The sequence below is a fragment of the Mus caroli genome, unplaced genomic scaffold, assembly GCF_978045245.1.
Source record: "Mus caroli unplaced genomic scaffold, Mus_caroli_1 scaffold_6, whole genome shotgun sequence".
In the NCBI taxonomy this organism is placed as follows: Eukaryota; Metazoa; Chordata; class Mammalia; order Rodentia; family Muridae; genus Mus; species Mus caroli.
This window is the reverse complement of record NW_028227261.1, coordinates 72,595,822-72,622,848: the sequence shown is the minus strand read 5'-3', so window position 1 is coordinate 72,622,848 and position 27,027 is coordinate 72,595,822. Positions and strand designations below refer to the sequence as shown.

The 27,027-nt window shown below is 41.4% G+C and overlaps 1 protein-coding gene across 1 annotated transcript in view; it reads right to left on the bottom strand.

The window, feature by feature from the left end:
- Positions 1 to 27,027, bottom strand: part of Frem1 (FRAS1 related extracellular matrix 1) — a 150,266-nt gene that overhangs the window by 73,316 nt on the left and 49,923 nt on the right. Inside the window, exons 9-17 of the mRNA XM_021160224.3 lie at positions 25,630 to 25,974; positions 24,485 to 24,627; positions 19,772 to 19,968; positions 18,544 to 18,634; positions 17,148 to 17,315; positions 14,761 to 14,969; positions 12,215 to 12,308; positions 8,963 to 9,215; positions 278 to 472 (exon numbers count right to left, since the gene is read on the bottom strand). Coding sequence (XP_021015883.1) covers positions 278 to 472; positions 8,963 to 9,215; positions 12,215 to 12,308; positions 14,761 to 14,969; positions 17,148 to 17,315; positions 18,544 to 18,634; positions 19,772 to 19,968; positions 24,485 to 24,627; positions 25,630 to 25,974 — 1,695 coding nt within the window. The remainder of the gene's footprint in view (positions 1 to 277; positions 473 to 8,962; positions 9,216 to 12,214; positions 12,309 to 14,760; positions 14,970 to 17,147; positions 17,316 to 18,543; positions 18,635 to 19,771; positions 19,969 to 24,484; positions 24,628 to 25,629; positions 25,975 to 27,027) is intronic.

Sequence of the window (27,027 nt, the reverse complement as noted above, 5' to 3'; positions counted from 1 at the left end):
GAGGATCTCAACGTCCTTGTTGTAGAATGCACACACAAAGACGCGTGTGCTGTTGTGATCTCTGTGTATATGGAAATACATAAATTTTCAAGCACGTCCGTTCTTCGGCGCTGTGATATTTTATTACAGATCTTGGGTTTACTACGTATTTCTGTTGAGATGATTACTGGGTGACGACTGCATTTGGTAGCTTTCTAATCTAAGCAAAGAGAACTATTTCACTGACTCTTTTGGTATGACACTAAGACAATTCTACTCAAAAGAAGAACACAGTCACCTATTATAATTGAAGGTGGCTGGTTGTCGACTGGATGCACTGTGATGTTGAGCTGATATGTGGGAAAGGACTTATGAAGAGGAACAGATGAATCAGGTCCATCGTAGCAACAGCCATTCATCAAAGGGTCAGCTTCACCATCCGAAACCACCAAGAAAACAGTGTCAGAACAAGGTTCAAGGCCAATCTCGCCACCTGGAAAACATAACCGTGCTGAGTCCTGAACTTTTGGAAACAGGGCAGCATGAACAACTTCCTTCATACCTTTTCTGGAAGCACTGCATGGAAGGGAAAGGAATTTAAGTGGATAAAAATATGAAACTCGATTTTATCACTATAAAATTAAATATAGTCAGGAAAATAATACAAAAATGCTTGTCCATCTGTTGCCTCTTGTGAAATCCCTGCCAGCCACGGACCATATGGAGGAGCAAAGCAGGGCTAACAAGGGTCTGACAGTTCACAAATGAACAAGGGGGAGGCAAGGAGCTTGACTGGGGATGATTTCATTCTTCCCTCTTCATCCTTTGATGTTAGAAACAACCTCAGGGAAGGGCAGAGGGTTCCCGTGTCCCCTTGATAATCATCGCTCCATGTGCGTTAACCACCAGAAATGAATAAGCACCAACCACACAGCAGACCTGAGACACAGGGCAGGACACTGGACAAGTGTAAAGAAAAGGAAGCCACATCCTGGTCTTGTCTTTCAGTGTTTCCTTGACTACACACTAGCCAGTCCCTGAGCAGCAAACAGGACGGTCTATGTTCTTCAGGCAACAGAAAAGCCCTGAATGTGTGCTCTTGGCAATTCTTAAAGTGGGAAATGGGAAATAATACTGGGAGCTCTGACGAACAGGAGGGGGGAAAAGAGGTCAGAGGAGGGGAAGAGGAGGGGAGGGAGGGGAGAAGGAGGAGGGGAGGAGAAAGGGGAGAAGGGAAGAGGAGGGGAGTGAAGGGAAAAGAGGGAAGGGAAAGGAATAGGAGGGGATGGGAGGAAAAATCCAAGTTGAAGTTTATAGAGTTCAATAGAAACCATTAGCTTGATAGTTGCTGATAGAGGGAGAGTCAGTTTCCTTTAAGAGTATGACCTCTGCGAGATAGAAGAGGGTCCAGGTGCCACATCCAGAAGTATTTGGACAACACAAATTTGACTTGATGGATTTACATGGATAAGTAGATGATAGATAGATAGATAGATAGATAGATAGATAGATAGATAGATAGATAGATAGATGATATAAATAGATGATTGATTGATACACACACACACACACACACACACACACACACACTGGTAGATGGGTACCCAGATGCATAGATAGATAGAGATAGGTGAGGAAAAGGGAGGAGTGGTCTGGGAGAAGGTGAGGAGAGAAGGTAAAAATGCTTCAAATACACTATATCAAATTTTGAAAGGATCAATTAAAATATTATTCAGTAAAAGCATTATCCTTCAAATTTGGCAGGAATAAAAATAGACCTCTTAATTGTTCATACTGATGGTAAAGAGAAAGTTGACTTAAAACATTTACCCACTAGTTATTAATTTGATAAACATTTACTCAATTCCTGCTATGAGATAATTAGTCCTCTGGGCATTTCAACAGAGAAAACACAGACATTTCACACTTCTGAAAGGCATGTTTTAAAAATGCTAAATGTCAAAAGACCTACTGTGTGTTATTTACTGTGTAATGAGAGAAAAACAAAGGCAATGTGTTCAAAGTACCACAGATGTATGCATCCATTAGGTTGAGCCTTGTGGAATTGCTACTCTTCAAACATTTTAACCCACTGAATGGCAATTTCATTCACAGGGAGAGCTTTTTCTATCCTCACAGGACACATCTGCAAACCCAACCAACCACACATTTAAAATACTTGAAAAAAAAAAGTTGATCTGTACTGAATATGTAGATTTTCTTATTCCTTAATCAAAAGAATACCACGAGTTGCCTGAGTTGTAAGTGATGCCAGGACTATTGAAATAATGTGGGGCTTTTCATAGGTTATAGGAAAATACTACACCGTTTCCTGGAAGAGATTTGAACACTCTGGAATTTGGTATGCAGTGTTCCTGAGACCCATCCCCTAAGTACACTAAGTGACAACTCCATTCAGTTGGATAATTGACAAGATTTTATGGTTGGGGAAAAGATACAAGTGCCCAATGACAGCACCCTGGGGCAGTTGCTTGTGTCAGTGCCTAGTAGGTCCTTCCTATGCTTTTCCTGGCTTTGTGCTATGCCCTGAAGGAAACATAAGCCTGCCAGGCAAATTTCTGGGAGGTACAGGTGGGGACTGCAGGAAGGGGAAGTCAGAGAAAGAAACACTGAGAAAAATGTCCTGAGAGAAAGAGAACTTAGTAGAAAAAGCAAGTATAGCACTTAGTAACTGATTTCTCCATACAAGACAGGTTTTATTTGCAGCATTGGACAATGGGCCACGGTGCCAGTCACTAAGAAGGCCCCTTTAAGTGGAATATAATCTAAGGACTTAGGAACTTTTTCCATTCTTATTTGCTATAGTACTAGAAACCAGAAATCTTAGCGAAAGAAATCATGCAACAGAAAGAAAGGGCATCAAAAATGAAAAGGATAGCTGGGTGGTGGTGGTGCACACCTTTAATCCCAACACTCAGAAGGCAGAGGCAGGTGAATTTCTAAGTTCAAGGACAGCCTGGTCTACAAAGTGAGTTCCAGGACATCCAGGGCTACACAAAAAACCCTGTCTCAAAAAGAGAGAGAGAGAGAGAGAGAGAGAGAGAGAGAGAGAGAGAGAGAGAGAGAGAAGGAAAGGAAAGGAAAGGAAAGGAAAGGAAAGGAAAGGAAAGGAAAGGAAAGGAAAGGAAAGGAAAGGAAAGGAAAGGAAAGGAAAGGAAAGGAAAGGAAAGGAAAGGAAAGGAAAGAAGCTAGAGAAAGTACCCAAGGAGTTAAAGGGATATGCAACCCTATAGGGGGAACAACATGATGAACTAACCAGTACGCCGGAGCTCTTGTCTCTAGCTGCATATGTATCGAAAGATGGCCTAGTCGGCCATCACTGGAAAGAGAGGCCCTTTGGACTTGCAAACTTTATATGCATCAATACAGGGGAATGCCAGGGCCAAAAGAATGGGAATGGGTGGGTAGGGAAGGAGGGGGTTATGGGAGACTTTTGGGATAGCATTGGAAATGTAATTGAGGAAAATACGTAATAAAAAATATTAAAAAAAAAAGAAAGGAAAGGAGAAAGAAAGAAAGAAAGAAAGAAAGAAAGAGATAAATGTTAAATTATTCCCATTTATAGATATCATAGCAGACTCTATTAAACATGTTTAGAATGTTTAATAAATCAGTTCAGTACAGAAACAAAACCAACACATACACAGAACACACACAATTCTTTTCTTTCATTTTCTTTTCAAAGTAGTGTTTCTAAACACAAATAGTAAGCATGGTGAAAAGAAAATGAAGGAAGCAACCACCCTCACGATATTAAAAAAAAAAAAAAAAAGAACTCTGCAGCAAAATTATAAAACACTGATAAAAGAAGTGATAGGAACACATAAAAAAACAATATATTCCATGCTCACACTACCCAAAGTGATGGAGAGATTTAATCCCACCACAAAATGTGCAATTAATCATCAGAAAAATGTTCGTCAAGACCACAGTGAGTTATTACCTTACTCAGCTGAACATCCATCACCAAAAGGACAATAAATAACCGAGGCAGAGAAACACAAACACTGCTAAAAGGAATGTAAAATAATAAGAGTTTTATGGTAAATGTTATGCAGATTCCTCAAAAATTATATATGATCCAACAATCCTACTCTTCATTGGCTACCCAAAGGAGATGAAATTTTTATAGAAAAAAGACACTTATATCTTAATGTTTATTGCAGCATTAATCACGATAGTCAAAATGTGGGACCACTCCAGATACCCTTCAATAGATGCATACATAAAGAAAATATATGTTTATGCTATGCCAGCCACAGCAACATAGTTAGAGTTCAAAAACATTTATGTTAAGTGAAACAAGCCAGATGTGGGAAGCAATAACTCAGAAGTAGAAGAAAGAATTGTGGACAGTATCCAGAGAAGGGAAAGAAAAAGAAATGAAGAGACACTTTTACAGCCAGAGAAGTGTGTTGTGGCAGGAGTGTAGAGGATGAGAGAAGGGTCCTTTGTGGAAGAGGGTAAATGGACGGAACCAATGAATAACTATAATACAATCACGGCACTGCCACCTTCTCTTCCTCAGTCCAAACTCACCTCTAGACCACCCCCCACACCTGCTCTCTTTCAATCTCTTCCAGTGTGTGTGTGTGTTCCTAACTACATAAATACAATCTGCTCATCTCTATAATATTACTTGTATACATATGTTCTCAAGAATGACCATTTTAGAATTGGTTAATCAATTGGTGTACTCTTCCCTGGGCAAGATCCTTTCTCACACTCTCAGCATCATTAATAGTCTGTAGTTATTGGTCTAGGATTGAGGCTGCCCGTGTCTAAGATTAAGGCCACATGAGCCCTCTCCCTTCTAATTTAGCTCATCTACAGGAATGATCCTTGTTCGGGTCAAGTTTCTGTAACCATGTGGATGAGTCTTTATAGTTGTAGCTTCTCTAACATTTCACAGCTGACTTTCTGTTCCTTGCTATAACCTTTCAGGCTCTTCTTCCACAATGATCCCTGAATCTTCCGTGCCAGAGTTGTGTTGTAGATGTAGTTAGTTGGGGCTGGGCTCCACGACTCTGCCTTTTCATTGGTTGCTGCTTTCTGTAATTGTCTCCATCTATAGCAAAGAGAAGTTTCCTCAATGAGGGGTGAGGACAACACTTATTTGTGGGCAAGAGCATAAATGTTTAGATTGTTGTCAGGGATTGTACTGGTTTAGCGAAGGAGTGGTTGCAGGTTCTCCTCCAAGATTCATGGCTTCACTAGTCCTAGGTAGTTGGCTGGGTCTCCAGTACCAGGCACGATTTCTTTGTTGTTGAAAGGGTCTTGAGTTGAATTAGAGAGCTGTTGGTTACCACCAAGGTATGTGTACCACTACTGACCCTATGGTTATCATGTCATACTGGTGATTGTTCAGGTTTACAGGAGTCACTGTGGGGTAGAAACACTGTTGACTTCCATCCTTTGGAAGCTTGCATGGCACCTTCTTGGTGGGTACCATGAAAGATAGCCCTCTGGGAGGAGGCCTTAAGGTAACTCCAGTTCATGGCCCTCTGGGCCCTGAGTCTGAAGTGCATGGTGTCTTTAGCCATAGGGACTTCGCTTCTACCTGTGAGGGTGAACAATTCCCCACAGTCATGCCTGCACGCCAACCCAATATAGATAATTCCTCACTGAGACTCTTTTCTGGGTGGTTTTAAGTTGTGTCAAGTTGCCAGTTAAAGGTAATCAGTACAAGTGATAAAAATTAATCAAAACGCTGAAGCAAGGGTTGGAATAGATAAGTTACTAAGGCATCAGATGTTTAATGCCAGGGCTCTTGGTATCAATCTGAATAATGCTAAATGAGTACCAGTGGAGTAAAGAAGTGACATCTGAGGCCGTGTAACATTCAAAGCACCCTTTGAATCTAGTGTTCTTCCTAATCTAACTAAGAAATCTATGTGAAATCATTTCCACAGTGTCCTCCTCAGCCTTATTACTTAATAGTTCCTTGTATGGACATCACACTGGAAGAGATGCAGATGTTTGTAAACCTGCCTTTTAGCATTTGGAAGGCAGTGTAAGAGAACATGGTTCATCCTACTGTGATTTACCTTGCTTTATGAGCCTGCCAAAGATATTTCAATTATTCAATAAACAATAACATTGGTCTTTGAATCCCTTCCTTCTAAGACTATTTGAGATCTACAGTGGAGGTAGGGGGCAGTACACAAGCTTGAGGCTGGTCTGGGTTACACAGCAAATTTGTCTACATTTTGCCATGTGTGATGGTTTGTATATGCTCGGCCCAGGGAGTGGCACTATTAGAAGATGTGGCCCTGCTGGAGTAGGTGTGTCACTGTGGGTGTGGGCTTTAAGACCCTCAGCCTAGCTGCCTGGAAGCCAGTATTCTGCTAGCAGCCTTCAGATAAAGATGTAGAACTCTCAGCTCCTCCTGCACCATGCCTACCTGGACACTGTCATGTTCCTGCCTTGATGCTACTGGACTGAATCTCTGAACCTGTAAGCCAGCCCCAACTAAATGTTGTTTTTATAAGAGTTGCCTTGGTCATGGCATCTGTTCACAGCAGTAAAACTGTAACTAAGACACCATGTCCTAAAAACCTGTGTGAGATTGAATTCAAAAATAGGGGACTAATATCATTGGTGGGAGGAGTTGAAGACAGCATAGCATTCAGGCTCTGGCATGATTTTTGCAGGCTGTTTTTATTGAACTTTACAGGGAGAATTAGGAGCTAAATGAAGAGGAGGCAGATGTGAAATGTGCACTTCATCAAGGAATAGAATATGCTGTAAACTATGAACAAAACAAGTCTCAGTACATGGCTGCAGTTTTAAAAGGTGGCATCATACTTTGATGAGGAAATATGGCATGTGGCTGAATGACACTACATTTCAGGAAGCAACAAAACCTCGTGGGTGGAAGGATCTAGAGCATAAAACTGCAAACTCATTTAAAAGCCGTTGTTTGTTTGTTTGTTTGTTTGTTTGAAGAGAAAGCCATGGGAGTGCCATGCATGCTTGACCATAATGGCCTAGGAAGACATTTTTCAAGATTCTGCCACACAGGCATTCAGAGGCTGTTTTCATTATGGTCCAGGACCACCAGGCTACTGAAGATGGCAGCCAGCCTTGGCTCCATCTCTGTAGTGCTGGGTTTACTGGCACACCCAATTCATGTGTAAAGAGATCGTGGAGGCATGCACTCCGATTTCAAAGGAAAGCCTGTGAGACATGTCTCCCAGTTTAAGGCAGTGTTTGGGAGTCAGTGGGACCTTAAGAGGCTGAAGCTAGCTGGGAGAAGTAGGTAAGTATTAATAGGTGGACTTTGGAGGTCACAGCTCAGATCCTGGCTCCAGGCTTGTTCTTTGCGTCTTGAGCTGTCATGTGAAGACATGACACTCTGCCTCAAGCCCCTGCCACCAAATGAGATTCTCTGTCATGCCTTTGTGGCTGTGAATAGCTGACAAACCCTCAGAAATCAATGCACACAATGTCTTCCTTCCCACCAACTGTTTCTGTCAGGTATCTGTCCCAGTGACTCAACAGTAAGTAATACAGTGTCCTACTCAGTCAGCCTTTCCATGCCCTCTTACTTCCTCCATAGAATTTTCAGACTAAAGAGACTATAAACAGGAAAACTGTGATAGTGTTTGATTTAACTCCAGCAAGAGGAAATAATGCATGATACCATTTCCAGGCAAATGTTACTTAGATCTAAGTAGATGACTTTCGGTTTCAGTTGCTGTGATGAAACACCATGACCAAAAGCAACTTGAGGAAGAAAGGGTTGATTTCTATTACCCTCCCATATAAGAGTCCATCATCAAAAGCAGCCAAGACAATAACTCGAACACATCAGGAACCTAGAGGCAGGGGCAGATGCAGAGGCCATGGAGCGATACTGCTACTGGCTTGCTCCTCAAGGCTTGCTCAGTCTGCTTTCGTATAGAACCCAGGACCACCAGCCCAGAGGCGACACCATCCACATCAGTCAATAATTAAGAAAATGCTCTACAGGCTTGCATACAGGCTGATCTGATGGAGGCATTTTCTCAACATAAGGTCCCCTTTCCCAAATGACTCTAGCTTGTGTCAAAATGACACAGAATTAAGCAGGAAAGAAAATATGCAAAGAAGGACATTGTGCAGTGTCACTAGGCCATGATCATCCTTTCATGTGGAAGAGTCCTTCCATCTGTACACTTAAGCTAACAGTTCTTTGACACAGTCTAGACTATACTCCACTATGGCCCATGGGACTCAGTGCTGGGCCTTGCAAATATCAGATGCTAAATTAATATTTTCTTACGTTTTTTTTTTGTTTTTGTTTCTGCTTTTCAAGACCAAGTTTCTCTGTGTAACAGCCCTGGCTGTCCTGGAACTCACTTTGTAAACCAATCTGGCCTCGAACTCACAAAGATCTACTTCCTTCTGCCTTCCAAGTGCTGGATTAAAAGAATGCACTACCACCCCCAGCTTAGAGTAAGTATTTTCTTTAACTGAACACGTCACAAGGTGGGAAGAAATGCCAACATAGTAACAATGCATTGAGATAAAATCAATGGGAACCCAGTCTTACAAACATGCATTTGTGCTCTGCCTGTCATGAACCATCACAAGACATCATCTTGCTTTCAAGGAACTTAGAAAGGAGACTAGTTACTTATATATAGGGAGTTGGATCGTGGTCATGACATGTAATGATGTCATTGCTTTAGGTGGCTTGCAGTTGACTAAAAAAGGACTTGGGGTGGAGGTGGGGGTGGGGGCAATGACCAAGTGCAGCTGCTCTTTCTACATGTTCTGAAATTCACTATCAAACTCAGGTCAGAAGTATCTCTGCCCATGGTGGCCGTGCTTACTAAGTGTGGTGCAGGCTGCAATCTGCTTTATCTTTCATTGCAAAAAAAAAAAAATAAGTAAATAAGATTGTAATGTTATGTGAGCCCATGACAAGGGGTGGCGTTGACTTGAATGCCTTTACCAGTCACAGGTGGTCACATACCTGTATGTTTGTATGTCACAGCTCCTGAGATGACATCTCCCTGAGAGAACCTGTCCACGTGGAGTCCAGCCTTTCTCACCACTCCATGCTGAGGCTCTCGGGCAATCAGAAACAGCAGTTCTAAGTCATCGCTGTCTGCATCAGTAGCAGAAATGTATTCAGGAGTGATGGTCACCTCTCCACCCTCTGAGCAGTGCATCATGGGGATGAGGTCAGCCTTCAGAACAGGTGGCTCATCATTCACAGGGAATACCTAAGCAGGAACAAAAGATTACACGTTCAAGGAAAAGAAAGAAGTGACAAATGTCCCCACTGGAAAACCATAGCTCACAGTCACAGTGACAGGCATTTTTCATCTTCTGGACGCATGGAACAATAGCCATGGAATTTGGCCAAAGCAGCCTGAGCATTTTTTTTTCTTTTTTACTTTCTCCATTGGTTGAGGGATGCTCCACATGAGAGATGTCTTAGACAGGAATGGGAAACTGCGGTTATAGCTGGGAACTCAGAGAACCCATTATTTTCAGAAGACAAAGGAGAAACGCAATATAAAGCACTCGTCCCTTTAACACAGGGACTCTTTCATTAAATTCATACACACTCCAGAATAATTCTGATGCATGTACATCCACAACATCAAAGTTATTTTTATTTTAAATCACCTGGTGACTCAAAGCTTTCTGCCACCTTCAGTTTCTGGCCACCCACGGATTATCCTTGGGTCCCACAGTAAGCCACAGCCTCATGTCAAACACCTTGAGTGACAGGTTACATTCCATGACCATTCAATCAGCTCCAGGTTTTATCTTGAAAAAAGTATTTTTCTCTCCCATTCATGGAAAGCAACACGAGGGTGTACTGGGTCTCGAGATTTAAAAAAGAATATGTAAAATCATAAAATGTACATCTGTGCGGTAGGAATGGAGGGTTCACAGCCACAGTCTGATGCATGCTACAAGAGTTTCTGGTTGGTTGGTTGGTTGGTTGGTTGGTTGGTTGGTTGGTTGGTTGGTTATTTGTTTGTTTGCTTGCTTGCTTGTTGCTTGCTTGGTTTAATTTTATGGCTGTTTGGCTGGTTGATTTCTTGGTTGGTTTGGTCAAATCTGGCCTTTGAGCCTGTGTACCCTTCCAGTCCTACACATCCTTCCACATACTTCAGCCAAAGCAATCTTCATAAAACATCAAGCTGTTGGCCTGCAGGAACCTTGCGTGCCCCCACCCCAACCACCCCGCACCCCCGCCATGCTTCTCTGAGCAGTCTCTGATGTGGCTGCTGTGGCTGCCTTCACTTTCCTACCCCACTTTTACTGGAGCACACATTCCCTCTCACCATCTCCTATGGCCTCTGCCTCACCCCTTGCACCTGCCCAGGACATTGCATCTCCCTCTCTCTGTGCAGCTAATTTCTGCCTCGGATCCCATGTGTGTTTTCCAGGGAATGCTTCCCGATCACTCAGTTTAATTAAGAAGCTTCAATTACGTATGCTCCTGTTCATAAAACACATATACATTTTAATCAATTATCTTTGTGATTATCCAGTTAGTAGCTGTCGGCATCTGTGGTCTGTAACTTCAAGAATAGGAACCTCATTTATCTTGCTCATAATTGTTCTACAAGCATCGAAGACCCCACGTATATTACAGAATGTGCTTATTAAATGTTTGTTGAATAAATAAATGAGTTGCATGGTTTCTATGCATTCAAAGGGTGGTGACTGTAAGGCAGGTACCCAGTGCACCATGACGATGCTTTCCTGTCAAGGGCACAGGGATGAGTGCCTAGGTGTTCCAGCTTAGCTCCTTCATCAAAGATTTAAAAAATATAATTGTCTGCTTTCCTTTTGGCCTATGGAGAACAATAATGATCATTGTTCATGTCTTCAGTGAGAACCCATTGAAGACTTACATCATTCTTTCCTGACTGTAAGAAATGTTATCAATTCATTTACATGAATGGTAAATGTAAATGATCATTGTGAGAAAAAGAAAAAAAGAAATCACAAACAACACTTTCCAAAATGGTTTGGTCTGGCTTTCAGGAACCATGCCCTTTAACTTAAAAAGTAGAAATATTCAGTTTCTTTCACCAAGATGCACTGCTGATCACCATACATAATAGGATGATCATATATATGACGGATAACAGACAGGACTGGGATCTTTCCTTTAAAAACAAAAGTATAAAAGGAGCAGGGAGGCTTTCTTTGTATGTGAAAGTTTCCCAGAAAGAAAATATTCCTCCTGGAAGCTGAAAATGGCCTCCTGCTTCTAACAGAGGCATCTCAGGCTGTTGTGAGGACCGAGGAGAAGGTGAGAGACAGCTTGCATAGTACCTGCCACAGACAGCAATCAAAACCAGCCAAGAAGAAGCATGGTCACATGGCGAGAAAGAGCATCTCACAATACGCCATTGGGTTCATAACTCAGAACCAGCCGTTCTGGAGTCCAGTGTACTAACTAAAGAGAGAGAATGCCGTCCCTGGATCTTTTTTTAAAACAATCTATATAGATAGTAACACTCTTTATTACCGGCCAGCTATAAAATATCTTACAAATACATAGCAATTTTATATCGCTAAAAATCTAGACCATATTCAGGCAGAGATGGCAGCTACCACGATGAGAACACTAAGTGGTCCTTCGGGGAACATGATAAGCTTCTTGATGAGCAACTATGAACACTTGTACATCACACACACAATGCTCATGCCTCCAGGTACCCACTCAGCAGAGAAGCACCAACGGTCTTAGAAGTCCTTTGAACATGCCTCAACTTTGTCAGCAGACTTTGTCAAAGGAAAAGGAGAAATGCCTTCAAACAGACCACCTACCAGGCTTGTGGTATAGATGTTCCTAATGGAACCCCACAGGCATGGCTTCTTCCATAAGCAAGGAGAACCCCAGTGGTTCTGAACAGTCTTCCCAACTGCTAAGTAAGCTTGAGTGTCACAGTCCAAAGATATTAGTCATGTTTTATACATGGAATGGACCACTTTTTCAATTAAGCATCTGGATTTAAGCTTAGAATGGTTCTAGCTTCAGATAAACTAGGATAGAGGTAGGGAGAGAGAAAAGCGAATATGGCTGTTTCACTAATATGAGCTTTGCCTCCATTGTCTGGGTCCAGACACACACAGGAGTAGCTGGCAACCATTAACTTTGGAGTCTGTGTATTTTGAGTTGTTTTGAGACCCTGAGAGGTCCCCAGAATAGAGACTTTACATTCAAATGACTCAGGGAGGAAAGACCTACCTCAATGTGGAGAACAAATGCTGCTGAATTTGTGCCATCTGTGACCTCCAAAAATATCTCATCCTGAAGAACCTCAGATCCATCATGTTGATACCTGCAGGTAGAGTATGGAAGCTAATCTCTCAAAAAAAAAAATGCATGGGTGTAAATAGAGCCCTGCAACACAAACACCCCTCCTTAACCATGGCAGTGACCTTCAGTGTAACACATACACACACATACACACACACACACACACACACACACACACATATGAAAAGAGGCAGCTTAAAACTCTAAATGCAAAGATATATTATCACTCAAGATCCCTAACTGTAAAATTACTCTACCTGGGAAAACATTGTGCATACATTGGTAATTTGTCCCCCAAACACAAAATGGCCTTTTTGGAGCTGGAAAGAGAGCTTAACAGTTAAAACTCTGAGGGCTCTTACAGAAGACCTGAGGTCAGTGACCAGCAGCTCACAACCACCCTTCCAGCTCAGGAGGGCTCTGATGTCTCTGACCTCCATCGGTGCCTGGACTCACATGAACATATCCACATATTTGCATATGTATGCACATGCATGCACAATAACAGAGACACATGTAATTAAAAATAATCTTGAAAAATAATTCTTAGAAGGCAGTCTTTCAATGGCCTCTGACAACGGTAAGTATTTGGCCTGGGATCTGTGTAATACTTTAACACACTGAGTGGAAGCAGGAGTACTCCAAGATGAAGTGGAACACTTTAAGGACTCTGTGATCCCTGTAGCACCCATCTTTCCTCCTGCGCCCTGTAGCTGTCCATTCCTCTCTGCAGCCTTCATCTATGAATTAGGTATCATCTCCCTCCATCATATCCCATGTTCCATTTATAAGCTCTCTATGTCAGCTGTTAAAGAGTCTCACATCTCCTCAGGATTACAACACATTTATTTGGTCTAACGTTGGCCATATCTTTCTCTTAATTCTTAGCCACGTTTAAAAAGAAATTGTATAGTTCCAGGCTTTTCACACACTCTCTAGCCCACTATGTGATACTCAGTTAGGTGTAAGTAGCTCCTGAATTTAACTGGGCCATTGATTTGTTCATAGTAACAAATGGAATTATGCCCTAGGGATTGAAAACAAAAGTTTTAACAAAAAAGTATCGTATATTGAATCTATATGACTACTCTTATATGAATAAAAGGAGAATGTATCTTATTCAAAATGGGTCACCAGTATAGTGGTAATGGATTTAATGCCAGTGGCAGGAAGCCTACATTGTCATACCTTTGTCTACCACTTTGCCTTCTCTGATCTGTTTTTCCGTGCTTCTTACTACTTTTGTCAAAAATGATCATGAATTATAATGTGCTAATCCATTTCACAACGCTGCCATCCCTAAAACAGCTAAGTATATCTGAGTGGGCACATGTAAAGGGTATTAGTGGAGGCAGCAGGTCTTTAAAACCTCACTCCTGAATATTAGCAAATGCCTCAGCATCTTTGTGCTCAGTTCTGCCACCCTGAGAACAGAATGATGCACCTCATCAGACCCAATGACTGAGGTTAAATGATGTTAATAAATACTTACTTGCAATTCTCTAGGAAGGTGAGTAGACATAGAATTCTAGCTAATACTTTGTTGTTGTTGTTGTTCATCTTAGCACTACCTAAACACATCTTTTTTAACATGTCGGGAGGAGCTGAGATCTCAAAATCCAAACTATAAACAAAACAGGAACATTTTAACGGAATAGGTGAATAGTGACAGAAATCATGAAGAATTATATCTCTGTGATGTAACTGGGCCACCGAGTTTATGTAATCTTATATGAAGCTTCCAGTCCCTAGTGAACTTCCAGGCTCAAAACCAAACATTTGACGAGAACCATTTCCTCCCACATGTCACTAAGAAAGCATGAGATGTCCATTTGTCAGAGTTGGTAAGTGAAGCGCTAGCACGGCTGGCTGACTGGCTGTTACTTTTAAATAGTTTGCATTGGTTTTAGGAGATGCTTCACGTGATGCTGTGAAAAAGAGTTCTTACAACTGTGTCAGGTAGAGGAAGTGAAGCTTTCAAACGGGAGCCACTGTGAGGCCAAGAGGCAGAGCTGCACTAGGCTGGCATTGAACTCACAGTCGTCCTGGTTCAGTATCAAGCACCAGGATTCAAAGGATAGACTACCATATCTGGCTGATGAATACGTTCTAGCCCTGATATTCCATGGTTATGAAATTGCCTTTGCTAAGAGCCAACTTCAATTAGCTGCACAGATTATTTTAGTCTCTACAGAGTTCGTGATATGTGCCATTGTAGCAAAATTAATATTCATGGCAATTAATTTTTATTGCACAAATATTCATAAACCCATTCCCTCTGCTATAGTAAGCCAGAAAGAGAAAAAAATGACTGGTGGAAAATGAAGTTTTCTTTTTTACTTCTTTGATTTTCAACTGACCCTTAACAATATGGCATATTGTTCTAGAAAGAATTAGACAGCTTCTTTCCCTTCACTGTGTTTCATGGTTGATCCAGATAGAAAGCATAGAAGGGAAACACAAAATCTTCTAACCAAACTTTTAAGGTATTGAGGTCTTGCCAAGAAAATGTGCCTCTTGGGTTTAGAGGAAATCCGTCCAGCTCTACCCCACCATGCAGAGGCATCTCCTTAAGAGAGAGGCTGATGCTGTCCAGTGGGGTGTCCACATCAGAAACCAAAATGTGCTCTGTGCTGATGGTGCACTGACCACCCTCGGCCACTCGCAGGGTGTTGGTGAATACCTAGAAAGAAGGAAGGAGACACTCAAGACCTTGTTCCATGAGGTATCCCTGAACACAGAGGTCATTGGATCCCTAGAAAGCATCCAGTACCATCTTCAAGGGCCAATTAACTTAAGCATGTTTCTAAGGAGATTGATTCACAGCTGAATAATTTGTCTAAAATCACTTTAATTGAATTTCATTTCCCATTCCAAGTGTTGACACATACAGATACCAAGACAGACCCCTAACTTGGAAGTGCACATGCTTCAAGTGTCTCAGAGCCTCTGTAGCAAAATCAACAAAGGGGACAGAGCCACGCTGAACTGAGGGAATAACTCCCAGCTTCATTCACTCAACCTTTGCCAAGTGCCTCTGAGGGAAAGGATCCACCTCTCTCGGTTTTTAACCCTAAAAATTCTTTAGAACTTGGGAAATTGATGAAGACTCCACTCTGTTTTGCAGTGAGAACTGGGAAACTGACAGCAAGAGAGTTACATCCATGAGACTATTTCTTTTACAGTAAGTTCAAATATTAAAAGCCTGAGGCTTCATAAGGAGCACTTTGGAGTCTCCAGATTTGCATGGTGTCAACATGCCCTAATGATTGCTGTCAACTCGATTTCATATTGTTCTAACTCAATTTCTAATACTCTCGGTTCTTTGAAGCACTATTTCATTCGTCCCTCGCCTGTAAACAAAAGAGAGAAGTTAGTCTCCAAGATAGCCCGAAGACCTCCACCTTCTTTCAAATGAAGGTAACTCTTCAATCTGCCTCATAATTTCCTCATAAAGGGCATATTTCTTTGAGGTTAGGCTGTTTTGATTTCTCAGCAAGTGTTATAGGGAAAGCTTTGGTTTGGTTCAGGATCTAAAACATATGAATTTCCGGAAAAGGGAGGTCTAACTGAAATCTAACCAAGTTCATTCCATAGCTACTCTGACTTATTTTCACAAGAATTAGGTCAGGTTCCCAGCAGGGAAGGAGCCCCAGATGGAGTTAATGTAGATGTCTTAGCTGCAGCTCGTCAACACTTCTTCAACCACAGATTGCAAGCTTGCCATCTTGAGAAACTGGGCTGCTGTCACAGTGAGTGTAGTGCCTTGGTGGGGACTCTGCAACTTAACAGTGCAACCTGCCTTGTATCCATGGTACCTGTGGCTAAGTGCTGGTAGAGCTCTATATTTTCCAGAGAAACCCCAAGTCAGCCTTCTTAAGAAACCTCCTGACTCTTCAAGGTTCGCAATTTAAGAAATATTATTTATATTTGTTATTATATTATTTATGATATTATATTATAAATATAGTAAATAAAATATTATTTAGACCCATCAAGCGATTTCTGCATGTTGAATAAGTACCTTCCCTTGGGCCTTCCAGGAAGCAGTCTGTTGGCTGACCCGAGGCAGGTGCTGGACAACCAGGAGAGAGAGCGTCAGGGCTGGCTATATTCTCATAGGTAGATAACAGGGAAATTCACCCTTTTCCTAGGGAAAAAAGCCAGGAGTGCCTCTAGTCCCCTGGTCTATAACAAATGGGGGATAGTGGCCCTTTGTCTTTCCCCTTTTAAGGGGGAAAATTCCAATAACAGTCACACTAATCAAGTATAGTAGTCTGAAGTGTGTGTGTGTGTGTGTGTGTGTGTGTGTGTGTGTGTGTGTGTCTCACAGTGGGGGGGGGGGTCCAAAAAAAAAAAAGCCTCTCAAAGTGAAACAGCCTCAGAGAAGACATAGTAGGTAGCAAGGCCTTTATAGTTTGGTTGAAAGAAAAACCAAGGCTCCATAAGACTTCCATGGATACTGAGCAGTGGCACTGGGTAAGAAGAAAGGGTAGCCATCCTAATTCATTTTGGGAAATTAAAAAGCTTCTTTGGAACACACAGCAGCATAGCTGGCCTGCAGTGAGAGCAAATAGGTTCTTCTGGTTGCTAAGAGACTCATCTTTTAATCTCCTTCTCCTGATCAACAGCCGGAGCTCAGCAGAATGAAAGAGGTTTTGATCAGGCTTTGAAAACAATGCCAAATTCAACACTGAAAAATTCTCACCTTTCAGATAGGAAGTCCCATGAGAAAAAGAGTCTCCCACCCACACTCTCCCACCCACACCCACCCCTTTTTAATCTATACTGCAGCTAGAGAATGAAAACATTACTCTTTCTCTCTCACTGCTTCTGGCCCACCACGTCAAACACCGCATACCTCGGGAACCTGGTTGTCCACTGGGAGAACTGTGATGTTGAAGCAGATTCCATGCAAAGCACCTCCATGCTGGTTACTGACAGACACTGTGAACTGCACATGTCGAGGGGAGGGGCCTATATCTTGCATGGGTGGCATGTAGGCCACTTTCATATGGTTCACGGCATGCTGTGAAGCAAATTGAGATGGACACGTATGCTGATTTGCAGAGATCAGAATCAAGCCCTCCAACAATGTTAATTGATATGGAACATGCTAAATATCACCGTAGATGGAAAGATTCCCAAGGCTCTATTCTGTAAGCCACATTGTCTGCACATAAAAGGAAATGGATGAAGTCAGGAAGTCTATCAAATGATGGAGTCCAAGAACCTCTGCAAATGTAAGCTCAGACTTTACCCTATTCTACCCTGCAGTTCTATACTAATACAAGCTGTGTGTGCCTGCAATGCCCCTGTTTGCATATTACTAAAGGTGGTGAAACAGTAGCACTTAGCACATTTACAACTTGTAATTGTGAAGAAACCAGACATAATTAGCCCAAAACCACAGATGTCTGATGCCTGAACATTCATATACCAGACTCATATTGGGTGTGCAGAGGAGGAGAGCTCACTGGAGGAAGCAGAGGGATGCTGAAGGATTTGGGAGGGTGGTTAAGTATTATGGAATGAGCTGCATCCCCAGAAAATGACATAATAAACTTGGAATTGTGAATGTATTTAGACATAGGGCCATTACAGATGCATGTAAGGGGAAATTTTTGAGTAATGTGGGTCCTCAATCCAATACAACTGGACCCCTTGTAAGAGGAAGAGACAGATTGGGGAGCCTTGACTGACAGAAGGCAAAGCTGAACATGATGTAGCTACAAGCCTGGGAATATTAAAAGAAAAAAAACTGCTAACGAAACACTAGATGCTAAAACACACAGAGGGAGAGATGTCTACAGGGCTCAGAAGAATACAGCCAGCCAATGCGACAATCTCCACACCTCTAATTTCCAGAGGTACAGGGAAAACAGGGCCTCTGTTCTGAACTACAAAGTGTATGGCATTTTGTTATGGCCACAGTGGGAAACTAACACAGTAAACAAATGCATGGCCTGCATAACACAGTAGACATACGCATGGGTCCTGAAGTCGGTGTCCTGCCACTGGCAAAATGATGCAAAGCTTATGGATTTACAAGAAATTCTAAAATTACACTCAACTTGATGACGCCTTTCAAACAGATGTTATATATTTACCAGATGTGTTCAAGCACAAGGATAAAGACAGGAGAAACTGTGGCAGAAGTGACTGGGTAGCAGCTCAGACACAGCACTGCATACAACACACCTGCTCTGAAGGTAATTACATATTGTGTTAGCCAACATTTTTACAAATTTTCATACCTGAGTAAATGAACTTAGCCCTGGGGCTGTCGGATTTTTGGTTAGCTTTGGTATGCTGTCCACCATGAATAGCTTCCCAGCATCCAAGTGTCTAAGAAAAATGCAGACCACATAAGCTTATTTTTTTTCAGCTAAGAAAAATTAAATCAAATCACCCACCATTGCTGAGAGCATGAAGATCCTTGTGCCCACAGATCAACAAGGAAACCAGAAATGTTAAGCATACGGGATTATCCTCTCAAAGGAAAGGATGTATAACCTGTCCTTCCATCCAGAAGGCTGGGAATTGGAGATGATTAACAGCTTATTGATCTGTGTTATCTGTGGGGCTAGGCCATATGAAGCTCTCACAACCAGAACCACAGGTCGCTAATATCTCAAATAACCTCTACACTATCTGTGTGACCAAGATCACGCCAGATCCTTTCCTAGGCCCTTCAGGTAATACAGGTAGCCTATCTCCAGAACCCATTGAGTTACAATCTAATTCCACCTCCTTGTGCTCCAGAGATTGTATTACACCAGGAAACTTTTTCCATAATTATACTATGCTTTAAATATGCTGACAACAAACCACCTGGTGTGAGACTCTATTAGTTTGATCCAAACTAAGTCAGGCTCACCTCGTCATGGTTCATGACCCTGCCCACCATGATGCTTGCAAAGACCCCTGCATCGGAATCCATTTTTTAAAAAACACTTCATTGTGGGAAGAAAGCAGAGACTTTCAGTCTCTTTATATTGGGAGCTTATAGCATCAAGTTCAGCATTATCTATGCCACCCTCATCATGACAGAACAAAGTTTTTTGCTGTCTCATGGTTAAAAGGAATCCTTAATTTCCTCCCAAGTGTTTCCTCACTTGAGTATATGACACGAGCCTAAGGAATATTTATGCTACCATTTTGAACTGAGATCATAAAACATGAACACTGAATAGCCTGCCGTATCTAAAAATATTGCATTGCAGACATAATAATGCTTTTCTTTAAAAAAAGAAAAAATAAGGATTTACTTTAGAAAAATGGTATTTAGACTGTTTCACACTGTGCTGAAAACTACAAAGTGCATGGCAGTCACTAATTATCACTCACTCAGTTATGGTAAAGATGAATTTATGATAAAAGTGAATGCTAAATCGGATGTAAGTTCAAGTCTACCCAATGAAGCAACTGAATCACGCTGACACTGCTAAACCAGCGGGTCATATAGTAGCTTTACAAGGACACCTGTGGCTGAAGGAGAAACATGGAGGGCGTGTTACTGTGTAGATGAGTTCCCCATCACGGGATTCCATGTCTAGGAAATGTAGGTGCTTTTTAGTGATGTAGGCCACCTCTGTTTCCTTGACAACCAAATGCCGGGAAGTGCCAGGAGCTTCTTTAGGAAGCTGGTCATCTACTGGAGTGATATGAATTGTCACCACCTGGAATGAAAACGCACAGCTCTATTAAATTGAAATACATGAAAACACCAAAGAGAGTGCCCCAGGATCACCCTGGAACAGTTAAGATGACTTCTCCAAACTGTCATTGATGAAATACTTCTGTTGAGTGATGTAGAAACTACTAAGGCTTCATTCATTTGGTTTTATGTTTTAAAAATATAATCATCACATCAGACATGGTGACACTCAACTTTGATCCTGGCACTCAAGAAGCAGAGGTGGAGGATCTCTGTGAGTTCAAGGCTAATATCAAGTTCTAGGATAGCCAGAAAAACACACACACACACACATTTATATATATAAATTCACAACTCAACCTAATCTATTAGAAGTGTTCCTAATTTCTAATCCATTAGAAAATTGACATGAAGACAACAAAGTACAATCTTGATTTTATTTTCCCATCTCCTTTCTAGTAATAACCTATGCGTCTCTGTTTCCTCCCTCTACTCCATCATTAATCCTGGACCCCTTGTTGTCACTCTTGGTTCCTTCCCCACCCGCATCCCACCTATTGCCAAATTTCCTGTACCACTCATAGTTTCTTCCTTATGTGGTTGCAACAACTCTAACTCCTTGTTCTCCTATACTTGCTATTCTACACTTTTTATTAACTTGCATTAACTTAAAAACACACAAGTCAAATGAGTTAATTCACTTCCTCCGAAACCCTAAAACAGCCATCTAGAGGTAACATTCCTCTAACTCTTTAGCATGACTTCAAAGATCTTTCTTCAACTTTTTTTTTATCGCCTCTCAATATAAATGCAACACTCTGGTGGCACTTGGTGGGTGGACTCCCTTCCCCTCCCTCAGATCATATCATATTGTCTCTTCAATCCCATGCTCTCCTCTCACTGTCGCTAAGAAGCCAGATATTTTTGCTCTTATAGGATCTTCTGGATTCATCTTCAGTTTCTCAGCTGGAACTGTCACTGAACCTGGTTTATCCCTTGCAATTCCATTGAGGGTTTGTGTTCACCTCCAAGGTCCATCTTGGAACTTTGCCAGCAATGCAACAGTATTGGGATGATTAGATCAGAGGGGATATGCACCCATGAACAGGTTGGATGCATTTGAAGGGGAAAGCTTGTCCTTCTATCCTTTTATGCCTTGCATGTGTCCTCTTAGGAAGACACAGTGACAAGGTACCACCTTGGAAACAAAGAGCTACTCTCACCAGACAGACAACAACCTGGATGCTACCTTGGCCCTGGACTTTCCAGTCTTCTGATGGTAAGAAATGTTTCTGTTGTCTATAAATTATCCAGTTATAATATTAGAGTGATTAAAAACTAAGGCCGGTTATCAAAATAAAAGACTACAAAGACAATGATAATTCTAGTCTCCCGAATCTGTGTCATGATTTTCCCCCACCTACAGTATTTTTCTAATCTACAAAGTTCAGAAATTCTCTATGGACCCTCACAGCGATAGTGTGGATCGGTGAGGCTCTCCTTAATTGAAAAACTGGATTTAATAAGGAAACAATAGTTATTGTGCCTTCAAAGAGACCATTTTCCATGCTAATTTATTCTCCAATGTGTTCTTTATGAAGGAAGAATGGAAGAGCGTGCTTTTTATCCCCTGTAGTAATTCTTGGTGGGCGCATTTTTCAACATGCTTTATGATCGCCTAAGTTGGTGTGTCTTTACATATTTATGCATGCTCAAACAATTAGTGTATGTGTCTGTGGGCAAGAGAAATTCCATTTTAGCAAACTCCACAGAGAAATAAAAGCATTCTCATTGTGCTGAAATCTGTTCATAACAAAGATATTATTAAGAACCCATTCCCAGGCAGAATGGGAACCAGTTTTCAAAACAGTCACCAGCCACTGTATTCCAGCTTCCCTAAAGTCCTCCAGTGTCCTTGTGACTGCAGCACACACAGACAGATGTACAAGGAATCAGAATAACAAGAAAAAGGTCTGCATGCCAAATGACTCCGTCAAAACCTAACCCTTGGATTCAGGCTCTGTAATCACACTTCACCAGGTGACATCTGACTTCCCTGTAGCATGAATTCTTGATCCTTCATATGCCCTGAGCTCAGATTTTAGCTTAGTCTTCATTTTTCTTTCTTTGAGAACACCCAGTGGTATTTCTCAGTAACAAGAATTACTTGCACTGTTAGGGCTGGCCACTCTACGAACTACAACAGTTTTGTGCAAGCTTTTAGGAAAAGACACTAAATGTTTGTTTAACAGGATGCCTTTTAAATGCTGATGTCAGAGAGAAGTGGAGATGCTGGGTGAAGAGGTGGGATGAACACACAATCTGAGCTAGAAAAACAGTCACCCCTTGGTGTCTGCGGGAAATAGGCTCCAGGAGTTCCACTGCCTCACTATGGATCTTGGACTCTGCGGATGTTCCAGTCCCTTATATAAAATCTGCTGTATCTGCATAAAGCCTACCTGTTTCCCTTTGGTACACTTCAAATTACCTCTACATTGTCAGCAATATCTAATATAATGCAACTGTAATGTAAATAGTTATCGTTCATATGGCTTGGGGAATAAGGACAGGTTCAAAACAGAAGTAATTTAAAAATATTATCTACCATCAGTCTGTTGAATCATTGATGGGAAACACAATATACAGAGGGGGTGGGTCAAATGTGTTTAAGAGGAAAAAAACAACAACAAAAATCTAAACCATGTGCTGCATGAACACGAGACAACTTTGTAGCCTTCCTACTCAGACTTTTCCCTAGTCCAGAAATATAAGAACAGCAAAGCAGGGCAAAGTGTTAAATATGTTCCTTCACAACAAATAAAAACATCCTGGGACCGGATAGATGGTTCACTGGTTAAGAGCACTTACTGTTCTTACAGAGGACCTAGGCTCCTAAGAGCACTTACTGTTCTTATAGAAGTCTGGGATTCCATTCCCAGCATCTACATGACAGCTCACAACTGTCTATATCACCAGATCTAAGACATCTGGTGCTCTCTTCTGCCCCCCACAAGCACTTGAACATGCATGTGCATAGTTGTGTGTGCACCACACACAAATAAATAAAAATAAATCATAATAAAAGAACCCATCCACTATGCAGAATAAATGTAGTGCCAGATCTATAGAGTTTAGACTGATTTACCTGCCCAGATTGAGAAATAATTGTTCCAAGAGTTTTCATTAACTTGGTCTCTGTTATAGAGAGGTGTGATACTTCTCTTCTTGTATATGAATAACACGATTTCTTAAATGTTTAACAAGAAAAAAAAGAAGAAGAAGCCTTGAGATCTCAACTTCTGTAAAGACAGTCTTCTAACCATGGCATGATGTCCTAACAACAGCTTCAACAGATGCACGGGAGATTGAGCTACTAAATCAACCACCATCTCCCATAAAAGCTTAACCCGGAAACACCAGGTATGATATACTGATGAAACAAGGGCTGATTACTTTAAAACGATTTGGCTTGTTAGAAAAAAAAAAAGAAGAAGAAGAAGAATCAGACGAATTCACAGCTCTCTTTCTAATGCAGTCCGCAAAGGCGTCACTGACTTCACCAGGTTCCCAGTCTTGTGACGCCATCCTTTCAGATCCTTCCCTTCAGTATGACCACATTAGCAAACAGGTGTACAGCTTGGTCTTTTGCACACTGGCTAATATCTGTGGCTGTAGCTTTCTAGGAACCCATTATAGCAATAGAACACAAGCTTTACGCAGTCTTTCCTAGGGTCAAGAACTGCCAGAGCCCACATATATGCAACCTTTGAAGGTAACAGATATAAAATGACTGTTCACAATATTGTACAAAGTTCATGATCACTTAATTTCAATTGCTTCTTTTGAAATTTGACCGTTCCTCCTCACCACCGTTTCCTCGCAGAGTGCACACAGTCACAGCTGTCCATATGCTACACTGATTCCCATCTCTTAGAATTTCTATGTGATGTTTGCTTCATCTTATTTCTGCTTACTGTAGACTTAAACTATATCCTCTACAGCCAGGCAGATCTGAGATCTTAAAAACAAGAAATGAATCCTTTTCTTTTTTGAGTAGTTTCCAGGTGCTCAGTACTCTCCAAGTCACATGTCACTTTCCCACAATGACTCTTAGGAGGCTTCCTTCTATCACGGGCTTGGAATAAGTAGAGAGGACCAGAGGTTTATCTGTATCGTTGGGAACAGGAGGAAAACTCAACAAGTCTCACCCTTGACTATGTAATTTAAACACTAGCTTTAAAAAAAAAATGTTTTTCTGGGTGTTGAGAAGCAAGTAAATTTGTGAGGTTGTCTGTGTAAGAATTCTATAGCTAAGTGACCTTAGAAACAGTCACTATGTAAACACTTGCAAAGTGCTTTAGAAAAGTGCAGGCATAGTCGTGCGTGGAGTGGGGGCAGGGCCTGCTTATTTTTGCCTAATCCATTGCTTCTCAAACTTTGAATCTTGAAGCCCATTTTCACATACTGCTAAATAACATCTCTTAGAGCTAACACTGCTGTGTACAACTTGAGGACGATGTTCTGAACTGGGCTCTCACCTGTGGCACTGAGAGATTTGGAGGGTCATGGCTGTCCCACAGGACGAATTCAAAAGAATCTTCAAAGATTTCTCCACCAAAGTGACGGTAGTAAATGATTCCACTGAACAGGTCTCTCTGCAGGAAGCCAGGGACAGGATACCCTAAGGAGACCACAAAGTACCATACAACTTAAGGTGTTGACATGCAGTGAAATTCTACTCACTTCTCAATGTCTTCTCTGCCTAGTGTGTTGCATATAGTTAAAGATTTGCATTAAATACTTTTAACAAAACTTAGAGCCGTAATTAAAATTGCCCTCTCTCAATGTGGAGATTAACCATGGAAAATATTTTTAAGGAATAGTTTTCATTTCAAAAAAAAATGCTGAGGAACACTTTTTATTTGATCCACACTATCAAGCTCTTGACACCAAAATGTAAGCAAGTATATTAATAAAATTATTTGAGTAACTATCTAGAATAAACCAAATATTTGTCTTCAGACTTATTTATTCTATTGCCGTCCTTGGCTAACTTAACTTTTAATAGCATGATGGTTATCTTGAGGTTTGGCACCAGAACTATCTAGGTGTACAACCTTGGTCAATACATACTCAATGTATGTCTTAAGCTTCTTTATGGGAATTTATAAAATTAATTATACATATGTATATATATATAAAAAACTTTGCTTCATAAATGTGATGTCTACCCTTACACAAATTTGACCACAACACAAAGTTCTTTTAAAAACATTAAATTCACTGGGCGTGGTGGCACACACCTTTAATCCCAGCACTTGGGAGGCAGAGGCAGGTGGATTTCTGAATTCGAGGCCAGCCTGGTCTACAGAGTGAGTTCCAGGACAGCCAGGGCTATACAGAGAAACCCTGTCTCGAAAAAACCAAAAATAAAACAACAAAAAAATTAAAATCGGAAGCTGGAGAGATGGCTCAGTGTTTAAGAGCATTGACTGCTCTTCCAGGGGTCCTGAGCTCAATTCCCAACAACCACATAGTGGCTTACAACCATCTGTAATGGAATCCAATGCCCTCTTCTGGTGTATCTGAAGACTGCTACAGTATACTTATATACATAAAATAAATAAATATTAAAAAAAAAGATTCATTTCCATTCAAACTGTTGTACCTGCCTAGATCTTACCTATCAGTCTCGGCCCTGGCTTCTTCATGATCTCCCCAGCCTGTGGGAACTTTGTGATATTAAAGAAGATGTAGTCATCACTGGAGTCCATATCTGAAGCTCTCAGCATAGACCCTTGAATCAAGATGGTCTTCCCCTCTTCTAGTTCAATGACGACATTGGTGATGAGGAATGGGGGGCTGTCATCTTTAGGCAAGATGTTGATAGGAAACTTGTGGTGGCTGCTGTGGTGGCCATCGAATATCCTGAAAGCCACAAAGTCTTTAGTGGTATCACTGTCATCGTGATGATAGCGGACAACTCCAGCTTGAAGGTCAGTCACAGTGAAGAGAAATCCTTTCCCCTCTGATGGAGAGAGCAGAGAGGGTACCGAGTGGTCAAGGTGGGGAGCAGAGGCTGCCTCTGAGAAAGAAATCGCTGCATGACAGCAGACTATAGGAAACACTGGCAATACAGATGCCCCTAAACTCACCAGAGGGTTATGCAAGGTAAACCATCATAAACTGGAAATGTTCTAAGTCAAACACATATGCAATAGTCCTTATGACACCCTCAAAATGTAAAAACAAAGTAAACAAGCAAAAACAAAACCATAAGTTAAGGAGAGTCTGTAGCCTGTGCAGTTTAATGAGCACTAGGGTGCTGTATTTAGTGTTGGATACGACCTGTGTAGACTTGCAACAAGTATTTGATACCCTGTGAAACCCGGAAAATAATAGAGTTATAGCTTATTTTAGGTGTCAACTAAGAGATACCAGACAGTTATGGATGTAAGACAAAAATGCAGAGGCATAGTGAGCACTCTATATCATCTATCTATCTACCTATCTACCTATCTACCTATCTATCTATCTATCTATCTATCTATCTATCTATCTATCTATCTATTATCCATCCATCCATTTATATATCCATTTATATTCTCTCTCTCTCTCTCTCTCTCTCTCTCTCTCTCTCTCTCTCTCTCTCTCTCTCTCTCTCTCTCTCTCTCTCTGTCACCTTCTCTCCATGCCCAGACTATGTGGGCCTTTGGATTCTCACCCACCTTGTTTTGTTTCCCAGGGCTTTGATAGGACCGAGAATTATTTCATCAGCTATCCTAGTTCTCAAATCCTGGAGCAGGACTGAATTACTCGATGGGCTTTTCTGTACATAAAGAGTAATTCTTTCCAGAAAGAGATCGTAGGGTTTCCCAGTCACCATAGACACACACACACACACACACACACACACACACACACACACACACACAGAGTAAGTCATCCTTATATATTTGTGTGCATGCTATTGTTTTTTTTTTGGTAAATCCTGCCAAACATAAGTAGATACAAATGTGTATGTGTGCAGCTATGCTGCGGCAACATGAAAGAACTGGTACATCAGTAAGTCTCTGATAAA